Source organism: Pogoniulus pusillus, chromosome 6 (genome assembly GCF_015220805.1).
Source record: "Pogoniulus pusillus isolate bPogPus1 chromosome 6, bPogPus1.pri, whole genome shotgun sequence".
In the NCBI taxonomy this organism is placed as follows: Eukaryota; Metazoa; Chordata; class Aves; order Piciformes; family Lybiidae; genus Pogoniulus; species Pogoniulus pusillus.
Window position 1 is genome coordinate 30,492,735 of NC_087269.1, and position 22,977 is coordinate 30,515,711.

At 51.2% G+C, this 22,977-nt stretch overlaps 2 protein-coding genes across 3 annotated transcripts in view; one reads left to right on the top strand and one right to left on the bottom strand.

Annotated features, from left to right (window-relative positions):
• Positions 1 to 15,279: 15,279 nt before the first annotated feature.
• Positions 15,280 to 18,210, top strand: NKX6-2 (NK6 homeobox 2). The gene is made up of 3 exons (XM_064145100.1): positions 15,280 to 16,143; positions 16,550 to 16,722; positions 17,386 to 18,210. The coding sequence occupies exons 1-3, from the start codon at positions 15,729 to 15,731 to the stop codon at positions 17,632 to 17,634; spliced, it is 837 nt and encodes a 278-aa protein (XP_064001170.1). The 5' UTR covers positions 15,280 to 15,728; the 3' UTR covers positions 17,635 to 18,210.
• A 4,020-nt stretch (positions 18,211 to 22,230) lies between these two features.
• The window catches only part of INPP5A (inositol polyphosphate-5-phosphatase A), a 276,814-nt gene continuing 276,067 nt past the window's right edge, over positions 22,231 to 22,977 (bottom strand). The window contains exons 15-16 of one of the 2 annotated variants that reach the window (XM_064145101.1): positions 22,669 to 22,705; positions 22,231 to 22,463 (exon numbers count right to left, since the gene is read on the bottom strand). In XM_064145101.1, coding sequence (XP_064001171.1) covers positions 22,414 to 22,463; positions 22,669 to 22,705 — 87 coding nt within the window. In that variant the 3' untranslated portion in view covers positions 22,231 to 22,413. Of the gene's footprint in view, positions 22,464 to 22,617; positions 22,706 to 22,977 lie in introns of both variants that reach the window. The other variant, XM_064145102.1, reaches the window with a different exon arrangement.

Consider the following 22,977-nt stretch of genomic DNA (forward strand, 5'->3'; position numbering starts at 1 on the left):
TATTACTCAGGACTCAGGAAACAGTGGCCAGAAGGTGGAGGGAGGTGATTTCCCTCCTCTACTCTGCTCTGCCGAGACCCCATCTGAAGTATTGCATCCAGTTCTGGAGCCCCCATTACAAGAGGGATGTGGCCATGCTGGAGTGTGTCCAGAGAAGGGCCACAAGGATGATCAGAGGTTTGGAGCACCTCTTCTATAAGGGCAGACTGAAAGAGTTTGGGCTGTTGAGTCTGGAGAAGGGGAGACTCCCAGGTGACCTTCTTGTGGCCTTCCAGTATCTGAAGGGAGCCTACAAAAAAGCTGGGGAGGGACTTTTTAGGCTGTCAGGGAGTGCCAGGACTAGGGGGAATGAAGCAAAGCTGGAGGTGGGAGATTGAGATTGGATGTGAGGAGGAAGTTGTTCAGCATCAACATGAGAGTGTTGAGAGCCTGGAATGAGTTACCCAGGGAGGTGGTTGAGGCCCCATGGCTGGAGGTGTTTAAGGCCAGGCTGGATGAGGCTGTGTCCAGGCTGATCTAGGGTATCCCTGCCCACAGCAGGGGGGTTGGAACTAAATGATTCTGATCCTTGTGGTCCCTTCCAACCCTGATTGATTCTAAGACCATTGCCAAAGGCACCCACATCTGCACTGAGACACCGTGGGCTCACCACACCTGGTGCAGCTCCATATCCCAGGCTACTGCTCACAGTACAGCAGTACCGAGTGGCACTGCTTGGTGCTACTGAAACATCCCAATAAACAACATGGCAATTCTATGTATCCCAGAGGGGAACTGAGTGCTTTGGAAACTTCTTCTCCAAGTACTGCTAACAAACAGCTCTTCTGTGTCTTGTCTATATTGAGGTGACATCTCCAAGCATCCTTGCAAAAGGATGCCACACCACCAAACAAAGGATATCACAAAACCACAATGCTGGGTTTTGAAAGAATGACAAGGAGTGAAAAGGACACTTGAACTGGGAAAAAGTGAGCACTCAGGACAAAATCTCCTCATTCCTTTGACTTTCTGATTCTGCATCTGTTCCTGTTCTTTGCACTGACATGATCTAACCCTAGGAGAAGTTATCCATCATAATGGCACACCCAGAGGTGGTCAAAGCTGCTCCTTATCACAGTTCACTGATGCAGAGGCTCCAACCAAAAAGAAAAGAGTGAGTTCCAAAGCCTGGCAGAACCCCAGGCTGTGTTCTTACTAAAGAAGAGCTGTCAAAAAAAAAATAGATCCCTGGTCTTTCACCTTTTTATTCCCTAGGCCTGGCAGCCACACTGCCTCCCTTTTCTGCACTGCCCTGTGTGCAGGCATGGGAGGCACTCAGCTGCTTAGTCATGGACAAAGTTTCTAGACTTCTGGTAGTCTAGAAACATTCCACAAACATGCAACAACCAGAGAGGATCTTCTGAACCACAGCTGGACCACGGTGGTTTATAGAATCATAGAATTATTTAGGTTGGAAGTGACCTCAAAGATCATCCAGTTCCAATCCCCTGCTATAGGCAGGGGCACTTCCCACTAGAACAGGTCACTCAAGGTCTTATCCAGCCTGGCCTTGAACATCTCCAGGGAGGGAGCATCCACAGCCTCCCTGGGCAACCTGTGTGTCTCGGTTCCAGTTTAAATTTCCCAGAGACTCAAATATAGTTAATAGAACCAATAACAATTTATAGGATGCCTTTCCCTCTTCACCCTTCTTTCCCAAAGAAAAGGAATTAGATGTAGAGAGGAAAAGGTAAAGTAGACCCAAATAAATAGTCTCACTTTGATTTGAAAGTCAAAAGAAGAAAATCTTAACAGTAAATAAAAGGTATTTGAGGTAGAGGAGTTACCAAAGGTATAGGGAAGGGAAAACAAGATACAGAATATGTAAATACAACCAGATTTGATGGCAATGGTTTTGTCCTCCTCACGGGTTATGGCCACGCGGTAAAACGAAGAGTAGCAGGAAACAGGATGACGATGCTGGCAAGCAGGGAGGCAGGGCAAGAGAAAGAGAAACAGGTAGTTACTCTGGTTTTTATAGGGGTCCAGGCAGGAAGTGGGAGTGGGCTAACCACCACACCTGGTACTGTTCTGACCCACCCCCAGGGAGGGATCAGGAGGACCTGGGGTCAGGGCCAAGACCACTCCCCCCGAAAGGGTTAACCCTTTACACTGTGCCAGTGTCTCACCACCCTCACTGTAAGGAATTTCCTCCTAACACCAAATTTGAATCTCCTCTCTTCAAGTTTAAACCCATTACTCCTCATCCTGTCATCACAAGACCTTGTAAATAGTCCTCCCCCAGCCCTCTTGTAGGCCCCCTTCAGATACTAGAAGGCTACTCCAAAGTCTCCTCAAAGCCTTCTCTTCTCCAGGCTAAAGAGCCCCAATTCTTGTAGCCTGTCCTCACAGCAGAGCTGTTGCAGCCCTCTGAGCATCTTTGTGTCCTCCTCTGGACTCAGCCCAACAGTTCCATGTCCTTCTTGTGTTGGGGACTCCAGAACTGTACACAGTGCTCCAGGTGAGGTCTCACGAGAGCAGAGAGAGTGTACATCATACACTAACACATTCTTCACACGAAGCAGTAACACCTCCCTAACATTCCCTAATTCAGCATCTTTATATTGGATTACACCATTCTACATTAGGCTTGCAACAAATTTCTTTTAGTGGTTTAAAGTGGAACAATAAATGCAAACAAACTGTGTTTATTTCTGGCAAGATACTAAATGAAGTGCTACAGCATCTAAATGAAGGATTGAGGCAGGCAGATCCATCAAAAGATCATAAAAAATTGTCACTGAGTAGGGTAAAGCTACAAATGTGTCCTCTTCTTAAGTAGTTTTCCATACTTTGAAGACTTCCAGTAAGAAATTTCATCAAGAAATGTCTCCTAAGCACTCCTAATTCACACTGCAGTGACACTGGTGCTCTTACAAGGTCAATCACCTTGACATAGTTTGCCCAGCACATCTTCCTGTCTGAAGGGAGGCTGTAGCCAGGTGGGGTTGATGTCTTCTGCCAGACAACCAGCAACAGAAGAAGGGGACACAGTCTCAAGTCGTGCCAGGGGAGGTCTAGGCTGGGTGTTAGGAGGAAGTTATTGGCAGAGAGAGTGATTGGCATTGGAATGGGCTGCCCAGGGAGGTGGTGGAGTCACCGTCCCTGGAGGTGTTGAAGCAAAGCCTGGCTGAGGCACTTAGTGCCATGGTCTGGTTGATTGGACAGGGCTCGGTGCTAGGTTGGAGTGGATGATCTTGGAGGTCTCTTCCAGCCTGACTGATTCTGTGACTGTGTGATTCCTACCATGAAAGCAGCGACTGTCTCCTTCAAAACCACAGGCAAACACATCTGCAGTGTGCAATGGATCAGCACAGGTCTCACTGCAGAAAGAGCCAGAGACTCAAAAGGGAAATATAATGGTTGCCTGAAAAGTTATCAGTCCTTTCAGAAAAGGATTGCCACATTTGGTTGAAAATGCAATGAAATGACTCGTAACAGATCATTATTTAGGCCATACAATGCATGTGAATGTGAATGTATTTAGTGACATCACTAAGCAAAAGGATGTGTCATGCCATAAGCAGCTGCACAAGTAACAGAGCCAGTAATGGGGTGCTCAGGGGGTCTTGCTGCCAGTGCTGTAGTTTCCATCTTTTGCAACTTCAGCAGGAGTCAGACTCTCAGGAAGCCAAAGTTCTATACCCATCCTTCAGTACAACCTCCAAATTGTTAGGAAAATACTATTTTCATATCACATGAAACAGTTATGCAATTCTAAAACAATTTAGAATGGGATTATGGAAGGGAGAGCAAGATCATGTGAAATGAAGTGTTTTCCTTGCCTGATTTCATCCCATTATTTTGATATCATGACACCTTATACACAGTTATAACCAACAGCTCTTGAATATTTGGAAGAGTGTGGCCAGTAGAACAAAGGAGGTTATTCTGCCCCTGTGCTCAGCACTGCTCAGGCCACACCTTGAGTGCTGTGTCCAGTTCTGGGCTCCTCAATTCAAGAGAGATGTTGAGATACTGGAATGTGTCTAGAGAAGGGCGACAAAGCTGGTGAGGGGCCTGGAGCACAGCCCTGTGAGGAGAGGCTGAGGGAGCTGGGGGTGTGCAGCCTGCAGAAGAGGAGGCTCAGGGCTGGCCTCATTGCTGTCTACAACTACCTGAAGGGAGGCTGTAGCCAGGTGGGGTTGGTCTCTTCTTCCAGGCAAGCAGCAACAGAACAAGGAGACACAGTCTCAAGTTGTGGCAGGGGAGGTCTGGGCTGGATGTTAGGAGGAAGTTCTTCCCGGAGGGAGTGATTGGCATTGGAATGGGCTGCCCAGGGAGGTGGTGGAGTTGCCATCCTTGGAGGTGTTGAAGCAAAGCCTGGCTGAGGCACTTAGTGCCATGGTCTAGTTGACTGGCCAGGGCTGGGTGCTAGGTTGGACTGGATATGCTTAGAGGTCTCTTCCAACCTGTTTGATTCTATGATTCTATGAATACTGTTACAATCCACAGCTCTTGCAAGCCACACAACGCTACACAACCCTGCACATTTACATTTTAAGTAATAAGGTACTGGGCAAATCTGGCAGTTTCACAGTTCTAACAAACTGCCTCCTCGCAGTTATCTTCAAAAATATTCTAGCAGACTAAACTTGGGAACAACACCAAGCCCAGGTGACCTGCTTGCCAAGACCTCACTTCCTGTAATGGTTTCCAAAAGTCACCAGGAATTTCCAAAAGTCACCAAAACACCACTGCTTGTACCACTGACCTTACAAAGGGAAATAGTCTGAGGTTGCAAGGGAGCGAAAACAAAGCTCATTGCAGCTAAGAAGGAATAGTACAGGCAAAAGCTACTTTTAGCCTTTGCTTTTGATTTTAATAAAAGAGGAGAGACCACTTTTCTCCAAGTGATAACAATGTAAATTTTCCTTTTAGCTATCCCCTTCAAGAATATTTCACAGCATCACAGAATGTTAGGTGTTGGAAGAGACCTCGAAAGCTCATCCAGTCCAACTCCCCTGCTAGAGACGAGTCACCTAGAGTAGGTCCACAGAAATGCATCCAAGTGGGTTTGGAATGTCTCCAGAGAAGGAGGCTCCACATCCTCTCTGGGCAGCCTGCTTCAGGGCTCTGGCACCCTCACAGTGAAAACGATTTTTGTTGTGTTCACATGGAACCTCCTATGCTCCAGCTTGCACCTGCTGCCACTTCTCCAGAGCCTGGCTCTGTCTCCCTGACACTGCCCTTCACATCTTTATAATGAGGTTACTCCTCAGGCACATCCTCTCTACAGATCCCCAGCTCCCTCAGTCTCTTCTCACAAGAAGATCTTCCATTCCCTTAACCATTTTTGTGGTCCTGCACTAGACTCTTTCAAGCAGTTCCTTGAGGTCCTTCTTGAACTGAGGGGCCCAGAACTGGACATAATATTCCAGATATGACCTCACCAGGGCAAAGAAGAGGGCAAGAAGAACCTCTCTTGACCTGCTAACCACTGCCCTTCTAATAAATCACCCCGAGATGCCATTGGCAGTTTTGGGCACAAGGGCACATCGCTGGATGCCATGAGACATTAAGCTGCATCCAGTAAGCAGTCAGAGGCTAAAATGGGTTTTATAGACCCATTTCCCAGAGCTTAGGCTGCCATGAACACAGCTAGAAGTCCACTCAGAGCAGTCAGCACACAAAGAGATCCAGCACACAGCTCTTTAACTCATGGAAATAACTCACTGTTTGACATATGAGTGGTAGGCAAGTGACTCTAATCTGATTTAGCATTAACACAGTGATGTGATATCCAGCTTGGAACTGGTCTGGGTAAACTGGCAGGCTTGTAGGCAGCTAAGTTTGTCTCCTACGTTATACTGGGCAGGCTCATGCATCATAAAACATTGGATTTTCCACGTTAACTGCACTGACAGGGTGTACTAAGTAGAAGAGCTGACTGTCACCTTCTACTGTCACACTACTTTGTGGATAAATTAAGGTATTATCTTAATTGTTTCAAGAGAAATATTGTCTTTATGGAAATAGATGGGGGGTTTTGTCTTCAAAACCCATGAAGGTTTTTTGCTTTCTGCACATTTACAGATGTCTGATTTGCTGTTTCAGCTACTGTTGAAGCTGCTTGGGAAAAAAAAAAACAAGACAAAACATAAAATCTTTCCACTCTTTCTTCCTTTGAGGAGATCCTTTTCATAGAATCATGGAATCACAGAATCAACCAGGTTGGAAGAAACATCCAATATCATCCAGTCCAACCTAGCACCCAGCCCTGTCCAATCAACTAGACCATGGCACTAAGTGCCTCAGCCAGGCTTTGCTTCAACACCTCCTGGGACGGTGACTCCATCACCTCCCTGGGCAGCCCATTCCAATGCCAGTCACTCTCTCCATGAAGAACTTCCTCCTAACATTCAGCCTAGACCTGTCCTGGCACAACTTGAGACTGTGTCTCCTTGTTCTGTTGCTAGTTGCCTGGCAGAAGAGACCAATGCCACCTGGCTACAGCCTCCCTTCAGGTAGTTGCAGAGAGCAATGAGGTCAGCCCTAAGCCTCCTCTTCTCCAGGCTGCACACCCCCAGCTCCCTCAGCCTCTCCTCACAGGGCTGTGCTCCAGGCCCCTTCACCAGCTTCATTGCTCTTTTCTGGACACATTCCAGTATCTCAACATCTCTCTTGAATTGAGGAGCCCAGAACTGGACACAGCACTCAAGCTGTGGCCTGAACAGTGCTGAGCACAGGGGCAGAATAACCTCCCTTGTCCTACTGGCCACACTGTTCCTGATGCAGGCCAGTAATCATATGAGGAGGAAAAAGAGACACCATTTCAAACACTCCCATTTTGTGTTCTTCTTTAAAATAAAGTGAAATAGTATTACAGTGCCCTCAGGTGGTGTAAACTCAATTCTATCCTATTTTCTGGAAAAACAGATCCATAAATAATAATTTTTCAGCAGGCTGGAGAAGTATGCAATAAAGTTATACAGGAAGGCAAAGCAAAGTGACTCTTTGCTTGAGTATTTTGACAACACTCTTCAACACTCTTCTCTGGAGGCTTTCCAGTTCTGTCTGGATGTGTTCCTGCATGACCTGTGCTAGATTCCTGCTCTGGCAGAGGGAGATCAGACTCAATGATATCTGGAGATGCCTTCCAACCCCTAAACATCCTGTGATCCTGTGAACTCATGTTGTTCTATTTTTAATCATTCTTTCTTCATTTTAAAATAAACTTGGAAGTCTAACATAGAATCATAGAATCAACCAGGCTGGAAGAGACCTCCAAGATCATCCAGTCCAACCTATCCCCCAGCCCTATCCAGTCAACTAGACCATGGCACCAAGTGCCTCATCCAGTCTTTTCTCGAAGACCTCCCAAAGCAGAAAAAAGAGCATAATTGATTAGAGGAACAAAGGTGGACAGAAAGAAAGAGATTTAGAAAAGCAGATAAAACAGAAAGGAGAAGAGGTAAATGGATTTTGGAGGAGCTTTCCAGAACAGGAGCTGAGAGCTGTTTTTAAAACAACCCACAAAACCCACCAGACAGTGCATTTCTTAAATACATTTACCTGTAATATGGCTTAATGGTAGAAAGCATGCATAAATAAGCCAGCATGTGATAAATTTGCCATACAATCTGAAAAGTTCTGATTTCATATTGTCATTTTTTAATGAGCCTTCCAAAGGCTGTCACTGCCAAAAATATATTCCTAGCGTTCAGTCTTTGGTGATGAATCACATTTCTGCCCTTAACAGAAGAAATCCAATCTGAAGAAATCAGTTCCCTGAAGACACAGGACATCTTTAATGTGCATCAGTCCAGCAAATTTTTGCTGTTGCTGTTACTAAGAGCAGATGTGTAAAATTAATTTTATTTAGCTGCATTACTTCTCCACATTCAGGATAATTCCGGTATTGTGTATCACTTAACTAAAGGGTTGCTGCCTGCTCAGCATTTATCATTGTTGTAGGTCTTCTTTAAATAAAATGTGAGGAAGAGCAAGCATAGTGCCAGGAGAATCCTCTAATCAAGCACAATTAAAAGGTTTGTCAGTGATTCTGTAAGATTATAATCACTGCTATTCTATGGAGACACTCTGAAAGGAATGGCCTGTCAGCTTACAATTATCAATTACCCCCTGGAATACGTGCACTGAAGTTGATGGGAAACACATCACTGAATATGGTTTCAGCAGAGAGCACCTCTGCAGCACAGCTTTGCCCTGCTGTCCATACAGTTTTGTCCTGTTGTCTCTTCTTAAAATGACAGCTCTGTAAATAATACCAGTTTTCAGCAAGGTGGATGAATAGGGAAGAAACATACAAGATGGAGCAAGCACAGTAGCTACAGCAGGCACAGACCTGGCTAACCTGCTGTTCCTTCATCTCCCATTGGAGAGGTTCTGCTGTCATTCAGCCTCTAACCACTCTTTGATTCTGTTAATATCCAATCCCCAACCACCAACATATACTCTTAGAATGTTTTCAGTTGGAAAGAACCTCCAAAGGTCATCTAGCCCAACCCTCCTGCAGTCAGCAGTGACATCCTCCATTAGATCAGGCTGCCCATAGCCATGTCCAGTCTGACCCTGAATATCTCCCAGGATAGGGTCTCAAGTACCTCACTATGCATCCTGCTCCAGTGTTCCACTACCCTCATGGTAAAGAACTTCCTCCTAACCTCCAAACTAAACCTACTCTTAAAATGTTCCCCAAACAGCTCAGAAAGGTAATATCCAGACTGTTTCAAACCCGAAGAGGACAGAAGGAATTTGAATCCCACCAGTCTTTCATTTCCCATGCAAATGATATTTTCCATTCTTTTCATGGTGATCTGGGAAACTCTCCTACCAGTCTGAAGTTGTGTCACCGGCAACACTGTGCTGATCATTCGCTTTTGCACTGATGGCTCCAGAATTTCTGAGGTGGGCCAGAACTGATGTTATATTTTTACCAGCTATCTTTACAAACTTCCCTGCCGAGAAAATCAACGTAAGGCTTCTCACCCAAAGTCATTCCCCACTCCCCTAGTCCTAACTTTTGGTAATCACCAATTACATCTTTTCCAAACCTCATTTGCACGTTCAGGAAGAGCTTTACTAACAAAACACTTCTCTGTGGCTCAGAGAGAATCAATAGTGCTTACAAACACATTCTTTATTTATTGGCAATTCAGTCCTGAATTCCCCCATCTAGGCTATCAATAGGAAGGCAATCTCTTTATAGCACTAATGACTTGCGGTAAAGTATATACATCTGTTTAATACAAATAAGGGCAAACGATTTCCCAGTCTTGGTTAGATAAAATAGAGTTCACAAGGGCTTATCTCACTTAGAAAGAATAACTTGTAGCCCTCTGTCATTAAAAGGATAAAGTATTTGAATGGAGACAAGTAGGAAAAAAAAATCCAACGCTGGTGGAAGGGGGAGAGAGTTGACGGACACTCAGGTGTGGCTTAATCTCAGAAGGCAATGCTCTTAATACTAACCATAATCTGAGCCACTGGCAGAAGAAACCAGGCAAAGTGGAGTTTACAGACAGGGACAAAAGAACAAAAAGTGTATAATGAGAGGCCTGGAACATCAGCAACACCAGTTACCTGCTGGAAGCCACACTGGCAATCCAGTCAACTGCAAACTGACTCTAGGTCCACTGGGGGACAAACGCTCTTCGTTTTGGAAAGGACACTAAGCCAAGAGAACACTGCCCATCCTGTCATCATTAAGTGCCTTTCGTGAGACACAAAAGAGAAAGCAACACCAATGCTGGTAACTTCGTATCATAAATCTCTTAGAAGTTTCACCTGCAAAAGCAGTTTCACTTTCTTTCCTAGAAAGACACAAATAATGACGCCCATGCTGTTTGCCACCAACGAATAGCCATATTTTCAGTAACGCTTGGTGACTTCGTGTCAAATACTTTCCTTAAATATAACTCATGTTTTCCAGGGCTTTGAAAACTTGTTGCTTAAAATCCAAAGAAGACCAAGGAATTCATACAGAAGTGTTGAACACTTTGCGATGGCACCCTCAGAACGCAGAGGTGTTTCCTAACCCTGTGGCGGTGCAGAAGGGGGGGGTCATGAAACAGTAATCCTTTGTTACGGTGTTCTTAGGTTTACAGCACAGGACAGAGGCTAAACTCTGTGCAAGATGAACTGCATCCCTCGTCTGTAAGAGCAAATGAGTTTCTTTACTAGAATCAGTTCTCAAATATCACTGGCAAAGGATGCAAGGCAACAAATTTTACAGCTAGGAATTCTGGCCTTGAACACCACTGGAGATAACTACCTTTTGGCACTGAGACGCAAACGATTTATTGTTAAGCTGGAGAATGATACAAGATTTAGGGCAAGATTCCTTCCAGCCTCACAAAAATAAAGGTAGCGTTAGAATTCTACATATAAATGAACTCCACCCTAGTTTGCAGAAGACCTAGAGTGGTCATCTCTGCCCAGAAGGCTGGCCATGCTCCATCACAGAAATCTGCAATTTCAAGCCTATGGGTAAAAAAATATTCTGCAAATCTCTTAAATGCAAAAGCCTAAACTCTGCCACAGCTGTGTGAAATACTTCGAAATGCCTTGTATTTTGCTCAATGTGCAATACCACATTCTAAGGCAATAACTTCATGTCTGCATTTTCTTGTTTCTTCTCATTTCTGTTACACTGTTCTCAAGGTCATCGTTTCCTTTGTGTGCCACTCTACACTGATGAGGACTCTCAGCTCTGCACCATTAGCATATTCTTACTTTTTGTGCCAAGGATCATAATGAAAAATATTAAATATGGCCTTTCCTAAAACATACATCATCCTGTGAAGATCCTTTAACAGAGATTATCTAGTCCAAAATTACTTTGAGCATTATTAGCCCAAAAAGTTCCTTGTTTTTTAACTCAAGGATCTCCTTTAGGTGTGCTGTAAAGAAGCAGCATCCATATAATCAGAACAACAGCATGATTGCCGGGCCTCAACATGCATTTCTCTCCTCTTTTGTCACTAACCTACCATTTTCCTTCCCCAGCTCCTCTCCCATCTTCAGCTTCAGAACAATCCAGGCAGCCAGCCTGTGTGCAGAGCCCCCCAAGCTCCCCTCTCCCAGTCGCTCTGACAGGGTTATATACAGCTGCACTGTGGAATGATGTGCTTCACAGTGGGGACGCTTTCATGTCCTGCATGCCTGGCTCCTCCGCAGAGTGCGAAGCTGCTCAGAGGCACAGGCATTTACACCTAGCACGTGTGAAACACTTTTACCTCCGTGCTTTGTTTTCGGCACAGAGCCTTTAAGACGCCTTCAGCTGCAAAAAGCTCCGGGAGGTCCTTCGACTGCATGCATGACCAAAGGGGGGGCCGTGAGGTTAAACAGCACATGTATTTAGTCCTTCGTTATGTAGAACTCAATACTGGACAACGTACTCCTAAGATTTCATTTAGAGGGTGGCAAAATGTTCCAGTCCCAGCAGAATCCGATGTCGCTGGTCTCGGATTTGCTCCCACGTCCTTTGTAAGGACGTCTACCCGTGTCCGGGGCAAACCAAAATGCTCACTGATTCTAAGTGGTGGAAATGCATCCTCAGCCCAACCTCCAAACACCCTCACAAGCCGCGCCGCCGCAGGCGTACCCTTCAGCATGGCCCTGAACCCTGCTGTCGGTCTTCGTCCGGATCACTTAGCGCGACGGCCACGTGCTGCTTCTCACCGCCCGGCACTCGCCGCAACGCTCTCGCTCCCAGGAATGCGGCAACCGGGACGGGAGGAGGGGCGCGACGTCTGCGCTTCCGTCCCCCGTGCGAGAGAGGCGCGGCGGCGGCCCGACAAGAACGGGCACCGCCGGGAGGGCGAGGAAGGGACGGGGAAGCTCCGCACACCGGGCCCCGTCGACTGCCGCTCGCGACCGCCAGGGGTCGCCGTCAGCCCGCCACGGGGCGGCGGCAGCGGCAGGCGGGGGGCTGATGCGGGAGAGCACAGCGGGGCAGGAGCAGCCGAGCTCGCGGGACAGCAACGCGCCGCGCCACGGCCACTTCGAGCGCCCCGGGAGCGGGCCGTCACTGAAGTGGTGGTGCAACGGAGGGGCCCGGGCGCGGCCACTCGGCCAGGCTAGCCTGGCCAAAGGCATTTGTCAGCAGTGGAGCGCGCATATAGTCAGCAACGTCTCAGACGGGGTTACTGCCACCCTAAATTCCTCTGTCCGCAGGCAGCGAGCTCAGCGTACTATGATGCCCCCTATCACCGGCAGCAGGCAGCTCCAGCACCCTGCCGGGCAGAGTGGTCTCCAAGCCGGCCCGTTTCGCAGGCGGCGAAGCCCGGATTTACTTTACTGAGGACACCCAGGGCGAAAGAAGCGGCTGGCAGGCGCCTCTGGACGCTGGTCCGGGACCGGTGGAGCCCACGGTGCATACGCACCTCCGCCGCCCCGGAGACTGCCCTGCCGCTGCGCGGTTCGCAAGCGGTACGGCCTGAGCAGCCGAAATGAGGTTTGCCGGGGACTTCGGGAGGGCTTGGGTCTGGAGCATCCTGGCAGCCTCCTGAGGCTGCACTGCGGGTGTCTCTTCGAGAGCGGACCCAACATCACCGGGAAGCGGAGCAGAGACGAGCCCAGGCGATGCCTGCTCATGGTTCCCGCGGAAGACGGCGAGAAGCCTCCTCCAGTGCCACCTTCTCATCAGAGGGCCGGAAAAAAAAAAAAGACACAAAAGCACTTTAATCACGCGGAGGGAGAGGGTGTCTACAGCGATAAACTCACATCATTGCACCTGGAAAAATAGCAGCATCAGATTGCAGGGAAGTCAGCGAGCAAGACAAACACACCGTTAGCGTGCGACGCGCGTCGCAGGTGACAGACACAACACTCAGTCTCAGATCACACTTCCAGATGACTGTTTAACCCAGAGGACGGGAGCGGCAGGCTGACACGGATCTGTCCCTCGAGACCGGCACAGCCGGGTCGGAGCTCCGGGACAGAAGGACGACGGAGAAACACGTAGCCACGGCTGGCGCCAGCGGCAGCCGAAATAACGAACTCCCAGCGTCTGCGCGATCTTGGCTGCGGTCGGAGCCGCGAAGCGCCCTTGTAGGAGCCTCACAGAGACGGGACACGGGTACGGACATTCCAGTGTCTCCAGGAGTAAAGGGCGCTCCTCGCTGCCCCTCAGCGGGCCGTCGGGCTGAGCACCCTGCTCCCACACCACCCTCCCCGTCGACACAGCGTAGCGGCAGAGAACAAGCCCGCCGGAACGGCTGAGGCGCGCCGCGGTGGTCGGTAGTGCGCTGCCGAGACAGGGATAGCGGAGGTCGCGGCTCTTACCTTGTTCCATGGGTCCCGGACAAGAGTGGATTCTCAACGGGTCCTCCTTTTCGGGGAAACACTGGTGTGCCGTGCCCGTGCAGGCGGAGAGGCTTCCCGCTCGTTACCGAGCCGAAACGGTCACTGCTGCGGAGCTGGCATTCGAGGGCGGAGAAAAACCCAAACAAACAAAAAAACCCCAAACAACAACGGGAAAAAACAAACAAACATACACAAAAAAAAAACCACCTACAACCAAAACAGCACCAATCGGGCGGGCGGTGCGGCGTGTGCGGCGTTCAGGAGGACGCGCGTCTGTCCTGGCTTGCGCTCCACTGCCGCGAGCATCGCCATCGGGGGTGGGGAAGGCGGCAGCAAGGGAACGACCAGAGACCGCCCCAGCAGAATCGTGGCGGTGTGCGACCGGGGACAGCACAGGCAGAGACCGAGACAACTCCTGGGCAGGGCGGTGCGCCGGGCCCTCTGCCCGCCCGAGCCGTCACAGCAACCGGCAGCTGCAGCTCGCCGGAGGCCAGTCGCGCCCCCCTGCCTGGCCGCCTTCCACTCCCGTGGTTCCGTGAGCCTTAGCTGTGCCGGAGGAGGGGAGAGCCCGTGGCTGTCTCCAGCTCCTGCCCGCTATACGGAGGCATTGCAGAATTGAGCCTGGGCTAAGCGGAACAGGACCGACCTGTTCTGCTGTCGGTGCTGCTGTCGTTGGTCACAGGAAGGTAAAAGGGCGAGGAGTCGTTATTAGCTCTGAGCTCATGGTTATACGGGAAGCAGTTTACCGGCATGCACACAACACGACACGCAAACTGTTATCTCACGTCAGGCCGCAGCGATTGAAAATAAAGAGCATTGATCGAGCCCCAGTAATTAATTCCCAAACTTACATTGACGTCAGGGCCGTTGTTCCGGGTAAAACGAAGCCCTTCACTCACCTGCAAACGGTTCCAGCGGCGGATATCACGACACCCATAAGCACCACACATTCCAGCTTTATTCGGAGACGGTGAAGTCCATTCGTGTTTATTGGGGAACACCCTGGGAAGTTTTAGTTCCTTGCTTGTTTCGCTTAGTATTTTCCCGGGTTAGCAGCGCATCAAAGCCGCAGCAGACAGCGGTCGCAGGGCGAAGAACGGAGGGTAAACCCCATTTCTAGAACTGTTTTCTGTAAGAACCTGCTAACCGGATTCTTTCTTGTCTTGAGGCGAAAGCGCACTTTCGATGAGCAGAGTACCGGTGGTAGTTTTGTTTGCCCGAACGAACTTCACGGTGATAAAAGAGCCTATGCGCCTATTTGCCCCATATAAGGCCGACGTCACGTCTCCCCGTCGGGTCTCGAAAGCTGCCGGTGTATCCCAAAATCGGCAACACAGCAAGGCGCGCGGCACCGTTATTCTTAGGACATGAGATTACTTTGATAACCGTGCTTTAAACGTTCGGCTCTAACGAGATGGGAAGGGCTGCCGCGCAGATGGAGACAGAAGTTATTACCCGACAGAACGGTAACTGGGTCGGGCGAACGCTCGGCTCCTCCCGCCCGGTAGCCCCGGGGCGAAGAAGCCGCTGTCTTCCCGCACCTCGTCTCGGCCCGCCTGCAAGACAGATCCTCCAGGCCGGGCCGTTTCGGGCTCAGGGTTGCGTCTCACCGCCCAGCCGAGCGCCATCGGGAAGGGCCCGTCGCAGTTGGTGAGACAGTGCGGCAGGCTCCTGAAGCGCCAGCTGCCGAGGCAGGGGACCGGCGGCGGGGGGGGACGGCGCGCAGCGCGGTGAAGTGGCCTCAGCGGGCGGGGCGCGACCCGCGCGGGTCCCCTCGGCCGTAGCGCGGCCACGTGCGGCCCCGCGCGCTCCCACGGCGCCCGGGGGCCGCCGGGCCCGGCCGTGACGTGTCGGGGTGGGGGCGCTCGCCGTCCGCCGATTGGGCGGCGCCGACGGCGCGGGGAGGCGGCTGCCCAATGGGCGCGGAGCTCGCAGGTGCCCGCGCGGTTATCTGCGCCCCGGGGTGCGGCGCGGAGGTTCCCCTCTGCTGCCGCCGGGACGCGCGTCCGCGGAACGCAGCTCAGTGGTGCCCACCCTGCGGACCCGGCTCGGGCTCGTTTTCCCGCCCTGCCCGCCCGATCCCGCGCGGAGAGCGGGAGCTGCAGCCGCACCCTGCCAGAGCCCCCCCGCTGGCGGGGGCTCTTCTCCCGGGACTCCCTCTCTGCCGGTTTGCTGATCTGCCTCGACTTGGCTTTCACCACTGCCCAGTCTGGAAGTGCGCGGTGCGCGCCGCCGAGCTGAGGGGGCGGGCAGAGTTGCGCCTGGGATTTCCTCCTCTTGGCAAACTTTGGTACTTGCTGGCGCTTTGAACCTGCGAGCGGAGGAGGCAGCGTCCCGCCGGCGCTCTCGGCGCGGGGGTACCGCAGAGCAGCTGCCGGTGTGGTTGGAGAAGGACCCGCGCTCATTGATGACCACAAATGTTAGCGGTGGGGCAGATGGATGCTAATCGCCAAAGCGCGTTCGTCCTCAGCAGTACGCCGCTGGCCGCGCTGCACAACATGGCCGAGATGAAGACCTCCCTCTTCCCCTACGCCCTGCAGAACCCCTCCGGCTTCAAGGCGCCGACCCTAGGCGGACTCAACACGCAGCTCCCCTTGGGGACGCCGCATGGAATAAGTGACATCCTGGGGCGGCCCGTGGGATCCGCCAGCAACCTTCTAGGCGGGCTGCCCCGCATTAACGGGCTGGCGGCCTCGGCCGGGATGTACTTCAACCCCGCCGCCGTCTCCCGCTACCCGAAGCCGCTGGCGGAGCTGCCGGGCCGGCCGCCCATTTTCTGGCCAGGAGTGGTGCAAGGCTCTCCCTGGAGGGATCCCCGGCTCGCCTGTCCCGGTAAGTGCGGCCAGTTACGGTGGGGCGCGGGAAGAGCGCTCGGGGGCCTTCCCAGAGGGCAGCGCCGGGTCGGGCCCGGCGGGAGGTTCGGGACAGCCCCTCCGGCCCACCGGGAGCCAGAGAGGCCCAGAACCCCGGGCGAACATGCTAGACGGGTCGGACGGCCCGGCAGAGGCCGTGGCCGCGGTGTCCGACAGCAAGCCCGAGTGCGGCCTGATGCCAGTCACCTCTACCCCGCCACCTGGGCCTGCCGCCGCTCTCCGGGATGTCCCCGATCCTAACGCTGCTCGGGAGCCAGCGGCAGCGGGCACCCGAGACAAGCTCTCCGCGGCCCGCTCCCGGCTCCGGGCTCGGACCTCGGGTGCAGACCCCGTGACTGACGAAGCCGTTTCTCCTCCGCTTTCAGCTCAGACGGGGATGGTTTTGGACAAGGACGGCAAGAAGAAACACTCGCGACCGACTTTCTCTGGGCAACAGATTTTTGCTTTGGAGAAAACCTTCGAACAGACGAAATACTTGGCAGGACCGGAAAGAGCCCGTCTCGCCTACTCGTTAGGGATGACCGAGAGCCAAGTCAAGGTAGGTCCGCGGGGACGATTCGTGCTTTTGCAGTAGTTACCGGAGCCCACTAAACTGTACAAACCCTATCCGGATTTAATTTTTAAAATAATTTAAACTACATTTCGATATAGGATAGATTTTAGACCAGTTTCCACCTAAGAATTATATCTTTTTAGAGTTCTTTGTGCTGCAAACGATTTTAGAAAAATGGATCTAATGTATGGATTAAAATAAGAAACTCAAAACAAATCCCGAAACAAAAAAGCTCCTCGCAGGTGATTTCTTTCAGTGGGTCAAATTTTAACAGAGATACTGTGCAGTAATTGACCTTTCCTTGCATAACCCCACGGTTTTTATTAGACACGTCAGGTGCACCCTAAGTGCACTGGCAGCCCAAAATAGTTATTTTTTCTGGCCACCGCATTCCGCTTTTGAACAGGTGATTTCTTTGTGAAACTGCTGCTTTTCCTATTGCACAGCTCTGGCTGGCCACATCCCCGGCGGTGGAGCGGGGCGAGTGACCCATGTTTGCACCACAGCCCCCTCCCCGGGGCTGCCCGGGTTCCGCGGTGCGCGAAGGGACGGCCGCAGCCGGTCTCCTCGCCGGGCGGGTGGGCGCAGGGGGTGGGTGCGGCACCGTGGCTGGGCTGAGGTTGAACTGTGCCCGGTGTCGGTGCACAGGTCTGGTTCCAGAACAGACGGACCAAGTGGCGGAAGCGGCACGCGGCGGAGATGGCCTCAGCAAAAAAGAAGCATGACTCGGAGACAGAGAAGCTGAAGGAGAGCTCGGACAATGAGGATGATGACGAGTACAACAAGCCCCTGGACCCCAACTCAGACGACGAAAAAATCACGAGGCTATTGAAAAAGCACAAACCCACAAACCTGTCCCTTGTCAGCCCCTGCAGCACCAGCTCGGACACCTTGTGAGGGTGCGGCACCGGCAGCGGGCGAGCCGCTGTGCTGGGCACCGCGACCGGGGCCAGCTCTATCTGGATGTGCAAAGTGGTGTGTTGTACAGCCTGAGATGTATGTGAAATGTATATATTTTTTACAGAATAAGTTATGAAATTATTTTCCTTCTCATCGATGTAAATTGCAGAGGAATTTTTCCAACTTTCTGGGTTTTATTTCGTGTCCCTCTAAGGTTTCCTGTCCCTTTTCTTTTAGCCTTCTTGCCAATTTCCTGCTTCTAACAATCAGATTTTGTTACGTTTTGTATGGGTCGCCAAATCCAAGCTCAGCCACTTTGTATATAGTAAATTTCAGATTTTGTGATGTATATTTCTAGTGTAAAAACGGCTGTTTTTTTGCCCTCCCTGTACTCAGTGTTTTGGCGGTTTGATTTCTCCTGCCTCTGGATTTTATGCTTAATAATATCAAAAGAGAAAACAACCCAAAAAAGCACGAGAAAAAAAATGGACGTTTGATTTTACATTGGGATCGAATAATGTCTCCACACCGGTTGGAAAGACTTTGTATAAATCAATAAATTATTTAACAAGCTTCTGCTTTAGCGAGTCTCTCCCTGCATTACCCGTTTTGTGACCCGGGCCAGCCGAGCCCCTGAGAGACTTCGACTCCCCTCCGCCGGCTGTGGCCAGAAGGCGGACGAGGGGCGCGGGCTGCACTGGACCTGTTGCGAGGCAATTTGCTTTTCGCTTCACCAGGCTCGGGGGCCCTCACTTTGTGTCCACTGTCGCCTGCCCCACTTGCCGGAAACGAACAGGCGATGGCCTCCTGCCATCGCCTCACTCCGACGTCTCCTCAGTTCCCTCTGAGCCGGGGATCGCGGCGAGTCGGCGCTGGTAGGTCGGTTCGCCGTCCGGTCTCCCCGGGCCCGTCCAGACACGCACCTGAGCCTCTCCGCCGCCGGGCCTGCCCTCGCCTCGCTGCCGGAGTGCGGCGCACAGCCCGCTGGCCAAGCCGTCGCTTCGGGACAGGAAAAAGACGCGCTGGGGCCCGGCGGGCTGAGCCAGGAGACCCCTGCGCTTGAGGCCCCGAGTGCAGGCGTAGAGCGGCTGGCGCCGGGGAATCCGCGGGCCGGGCTCCCCGCCCCGGCACGCAGACATATGCAGGGCTAAACGGGCAGCCCGAGATTGCCGTGTGCGGGCCCGACGCCGACCCGGTCCCTGCCACCGAAGGCGTTTTTGGTGCCTAACGGCAGGTTACGTGATCCATTCCCGGGATGGGGGAGACCGGGCTGGGACAGTGGCCGCTGCAAATTGAGCTCAAACACGATTTCGGAGAGCTGAGCCCTCGGAGTGCTGCAAGCAGCGTCTCCCTTCCCTTCCTGAACAGCTTTCCCGGTCCGCACACGCCAAGCAGCGTCGGGGCACCTGCGGCTTGTGCTCCCGACTGCCCGTAGCGTGACCCAGGTACCTCGCAAGTGCCCGAAACTGTTTTCTTCATTCGGGCGTATTTGGGGCCTGCTGAATGTAAGCCAGCTTGGTTGTGAAGCTGCACTTTCACCCCTCTTGTTACTTTTAAATGAACGAGGCGTTCTTTTCGCACCTCAGCTACTGCTCCCAGCCTAAGCCAAAGCCGCAACCACACCATGGCCCGGTCTCGCTTTCCTGGCTCGGCAGAGGGACGCGACCTCCGCGGCAGCCAGAGCAGCCCGGGCAGCGGCCACGCCAGTGCCTCACGTCCCGCTGTGCGCATCGTCCTGCAGCCGCCTCCCATAGCCCCGGGCCGGCCCAGCGCTCGCGAACTTCCCACACCACGGACGGTCGCGGCCTGACCGCCCCTGCCCGGAGGCTCGGTGTGGTACCGGAGCCACGTCCCGGGCGGCCCCTCCGCCTGGCGCCCCCTCCGCCTGGCGCCTGCCGCCCCTGCCCGGTGGCCGTGCCGGGGCTTGGGTCCCGGCCCCGGCCCCGACCCGCACCAACGTTCACTTTGCGAGAAGAGGCCGCAAAGTTGCGGGATCGGCTCTGGCTCTCTGTGCGGCTGCTGGGGCCCCACCATCACCAGGGAGCCGCCCCGAGCGTCCTGTCCCTTCCCGGCCGCACAGCCGATGCCGCTCCCCGCTGGGGTCCAAGTGCGGATGCCCAGTGCCCTGCGCTCCGTTCGCCTTTCATTTGCCTCTCTCAGCGCGGAGCGGCTCCTCGGCCGGGGAAGGGGCATGGCGTTCTGCGAACTCCTGCTCACCGAGAGCCCTGGCTTGACGAGCCCCCGCTCGTGTTGTGCCACGGCTACAGGCGGAGTAAACCAAGTTTAGAAATTAATCTTCGCCTCGGCTTTGAACGTACCAGGACAGGGCGTTGGGATCTCAGCGACGATCCGAAGCCTGTTTGCCGGCTCCTACGGGAAAATCGTAGGACAAAGTCCCGGCCGCGCTCGCAAGCTGGGTTACTCACACCTGCGCCATGTCTGCCAGGTGTGCCCCCGGGAGCGCAGCTCTGTGCCCAGCTGTGAGGGGTTCTACAGACGATGTGGCTGGGCCCCCGCAGCGCCTCAAAGCAGCGGATTCAGCTGAAGAGAACCTGACCGTACCCGGCGGAAAGTTCCGCTCGTTGGTCTTTTGTAGCGGGAATGCCCCGGGAGCATCCTGCGTCCCCGTATGAGCCTCCCCCGCCCCGGGATAACTTCGATGGTTTCTCCTAAAGTGGCATTTTATCCATTTCTGTGGCTTAAACCCGAGGTTCGTTCAACAAATGGCCGCGACAGGTCCGCTGTGCAACCAGCTCCTGCCGGTGGGCCAGGACCGGGAACCCCTGCTGCCGAGCTCCCTGCGGGTGGGGCACAGCTCGGGCTGCGAAGGCACCGGGAAGCAGTGACGGGGGGGGGGCGGTTGTGGCGGCGTTTTACTGAATGCCGGGGGCCAGCATCCCCCAACAGCTCAGCAAAGTGGTGTGGCTCTGGCCGTAGCATGCCGGGACAAACTCCGAACACCTTTCCCTGGTTTCTACTTTGGTTAACGCCGGAACTGAGCTGTGTTAGCCAGGTGAAAAATAACTCTCTTAACTGGCAGGAGATTAAAAAGCATCTCGTTAATAAGAAATGCGACAGTTTAATAATATCCCTACCGCCCCCGATGCCCCGAGCTGAAGAGACAGAGACAGGCATATTCACCATGTTTAGTTTTATTGCTTGAGAACCAGAGCACTCATTTCTAAAGGCCTTCGAAGTTACCATGAGTTGAGTTGGCTTAAATAGAGTTACTGTGTGGTTATAATGCAACATGGCACAACAATAATACAGAGCTGCAGACACCCTTGGGCACGGGACTGGGCATCAGGCCCCGGTTGTGCTGCTGAGAAACCACTCTGCAAGCGGACATCAAATCATCTCCAACGGTAGTGATTTATACCAAAATCAAGCATCAATCTAATGCCATCACGCAGTCCATGAACTCTGTAGTGTTCTAAATTAAATCAATAAAACATACATTTGTGTTTCATCAACAGACTCCCTAATCACCTTTTAATGTTGTATTTAGTGGTGGGAGAAAAACGTTGTTAACAAGATGATATTGTAGGCTGCACTCTGCTACTCGCCAGGAAAATTTACAGTCCTCTCTTTTTTTTTTTGTCTTTAACCCTGTACAGACACAACCTGTGTCCAGTACAGTTTGCTACCTGCAGCCCACACCCGTTTTCCTCTCTCCCACATCGTTACGGTTTCGATATAGGATACTTGGCACCATAAAACAGTAACAAAAGACTTGACAAAAACGGTTTACAAAATTCTGGAAAGTTACACCCAAACCTAGCTAAAGAACTTCACATTCAATCCTTAGTATCACATAGAAAGAAGGGATTATAGGAGTAACAAAGTGAGACTGCTAATATATGTGCTATATAGTATGCTATATATCTCTTATCCAGGATGGCCACTGCTATATATCAGCTGTTATATAAATGTTGGTGTCGATGTACGCTAACTAACCCTGCTAGGACTCCCAACACTAACTGCTGGATATGGCACTCTCAAGCATTCATATTGGAAAGTATATTTAGCCTAAGTTTTGGTCAGGTTTATAAATTATTTATATATCTGTGTATATATACACATACATACATATATATACACACACATATATATATATATACGTATGTATAAGAAAGCAGCTGCTGTGTGATTCAAAAACCATGTAACATGGCAGTAATAGTAAATAACATGAAGGAAAAAAAAATCATTTAAAAATGAAAACAAAACAAACAAACAAACAAACAAAAAGCTAAAAACTAAAACCACAAACCATAAGCCTTGGTCAACAAAGAAAATACCATTTAAAACCATCAATATCTCTTATCTATACAGTCCAATGTACAAAACCCCGAAGTGGTAAAGGTAAATAATGTCAGGCATGACACCTTTAAAAGTTTGTAATATGCTGGAGTAGCTTTTTCCACATTGACAAAACACTTATTTAAAAGGTTTTTTTGTAAGTTGTGAATCTAAAATACATAACATCTCTGCTGTCTATTTAGAGTTTTGGCAACAGAACCGTGACATATATATATATATGTGTGTATATATATATATGCATATATAAAAAATAATTCCACGTTTCTACTTGATGTCACATGAACATACAAGACAGTGAGGTATGTGAGGCTTCTCTCAGACAAAAGAGTCCAGATGCTGAAGCATAGTGTAGGACCAGCAGGTAGAAGTGTGGCACTCGGGGCTGGAGATCGACACTGGTTGCTGCGGGGGGTGTGTGGTGGTGTGTGTGGTGACAGGCGCGGTCCTTCCCTCGGGCTACAGCGTGCTGCCGCGGAACAGCTTCTCGTTCCGCAGGCATCTTTTTCCTGTTGCAGAATTGGCATTGGTTTTGTTGTTTTGTTTTGTTTTTTTTTAATTAAAAAAAAAAAAAGAAAAAAGAAAAAAAGAAAAAAAATAAACACAGGGGAAATGATGTAGAAAATATAAACGAGAAGGAAAAAAAAAAAGAATGATATTTACCACCACATCACTGCACGACACAACACTTGTGCACATTTGCAATAGGTTTACCTGCCCCAGCAGCTATTCGAAAGGACAGGAACACAGGCTGCAGCAAGGCAGGGAAAAATAAAAGTTACACATTTGAAACAAACTTCTTTGTTTTGTTTTCTTTTTTTCACAGTCAGTAGTTAAACACAACAGAAATTCCTCTATGACTGCAACCAAAATGATGCAACAACTGCTTGAATTAACCTAACTATAGAATGCACAAGAGCACTGCAGTGTCTCCTTACAGATCTCTGCTCTCACTGGAATCTAAGGAAAAAAGTCTGCCACTGATTTTTGTGGGAGGAGGATTGGGTCCCAGGCACAGGTCCC

Bases quoted from the DNA above. Each gene is read 5' to 3' on its own strand.
- NKX6-2 (XM_064145100.1), top strand. From the start codon at position 15,729: ATGTTAGCGGTGGGGCAGATGGATGCTAATCGCCAAAGCGCGTTCGTC. The intron at 16,144-16,549 runs GTAAGTGCGGCC...CTCCGCTTTCAG, and splicing joins TCCCCGGCTCGCCTGTCCCG to CTCAGACGGGGATGGTTTTG. The intron at 16,723-17,385 runs GTAGGTCCGCGG...GTCGGTGCACAG, and splicing joins TGACCGAGAGCCAAGTCAAG to GTCTGGTTCCAGAACAGACG.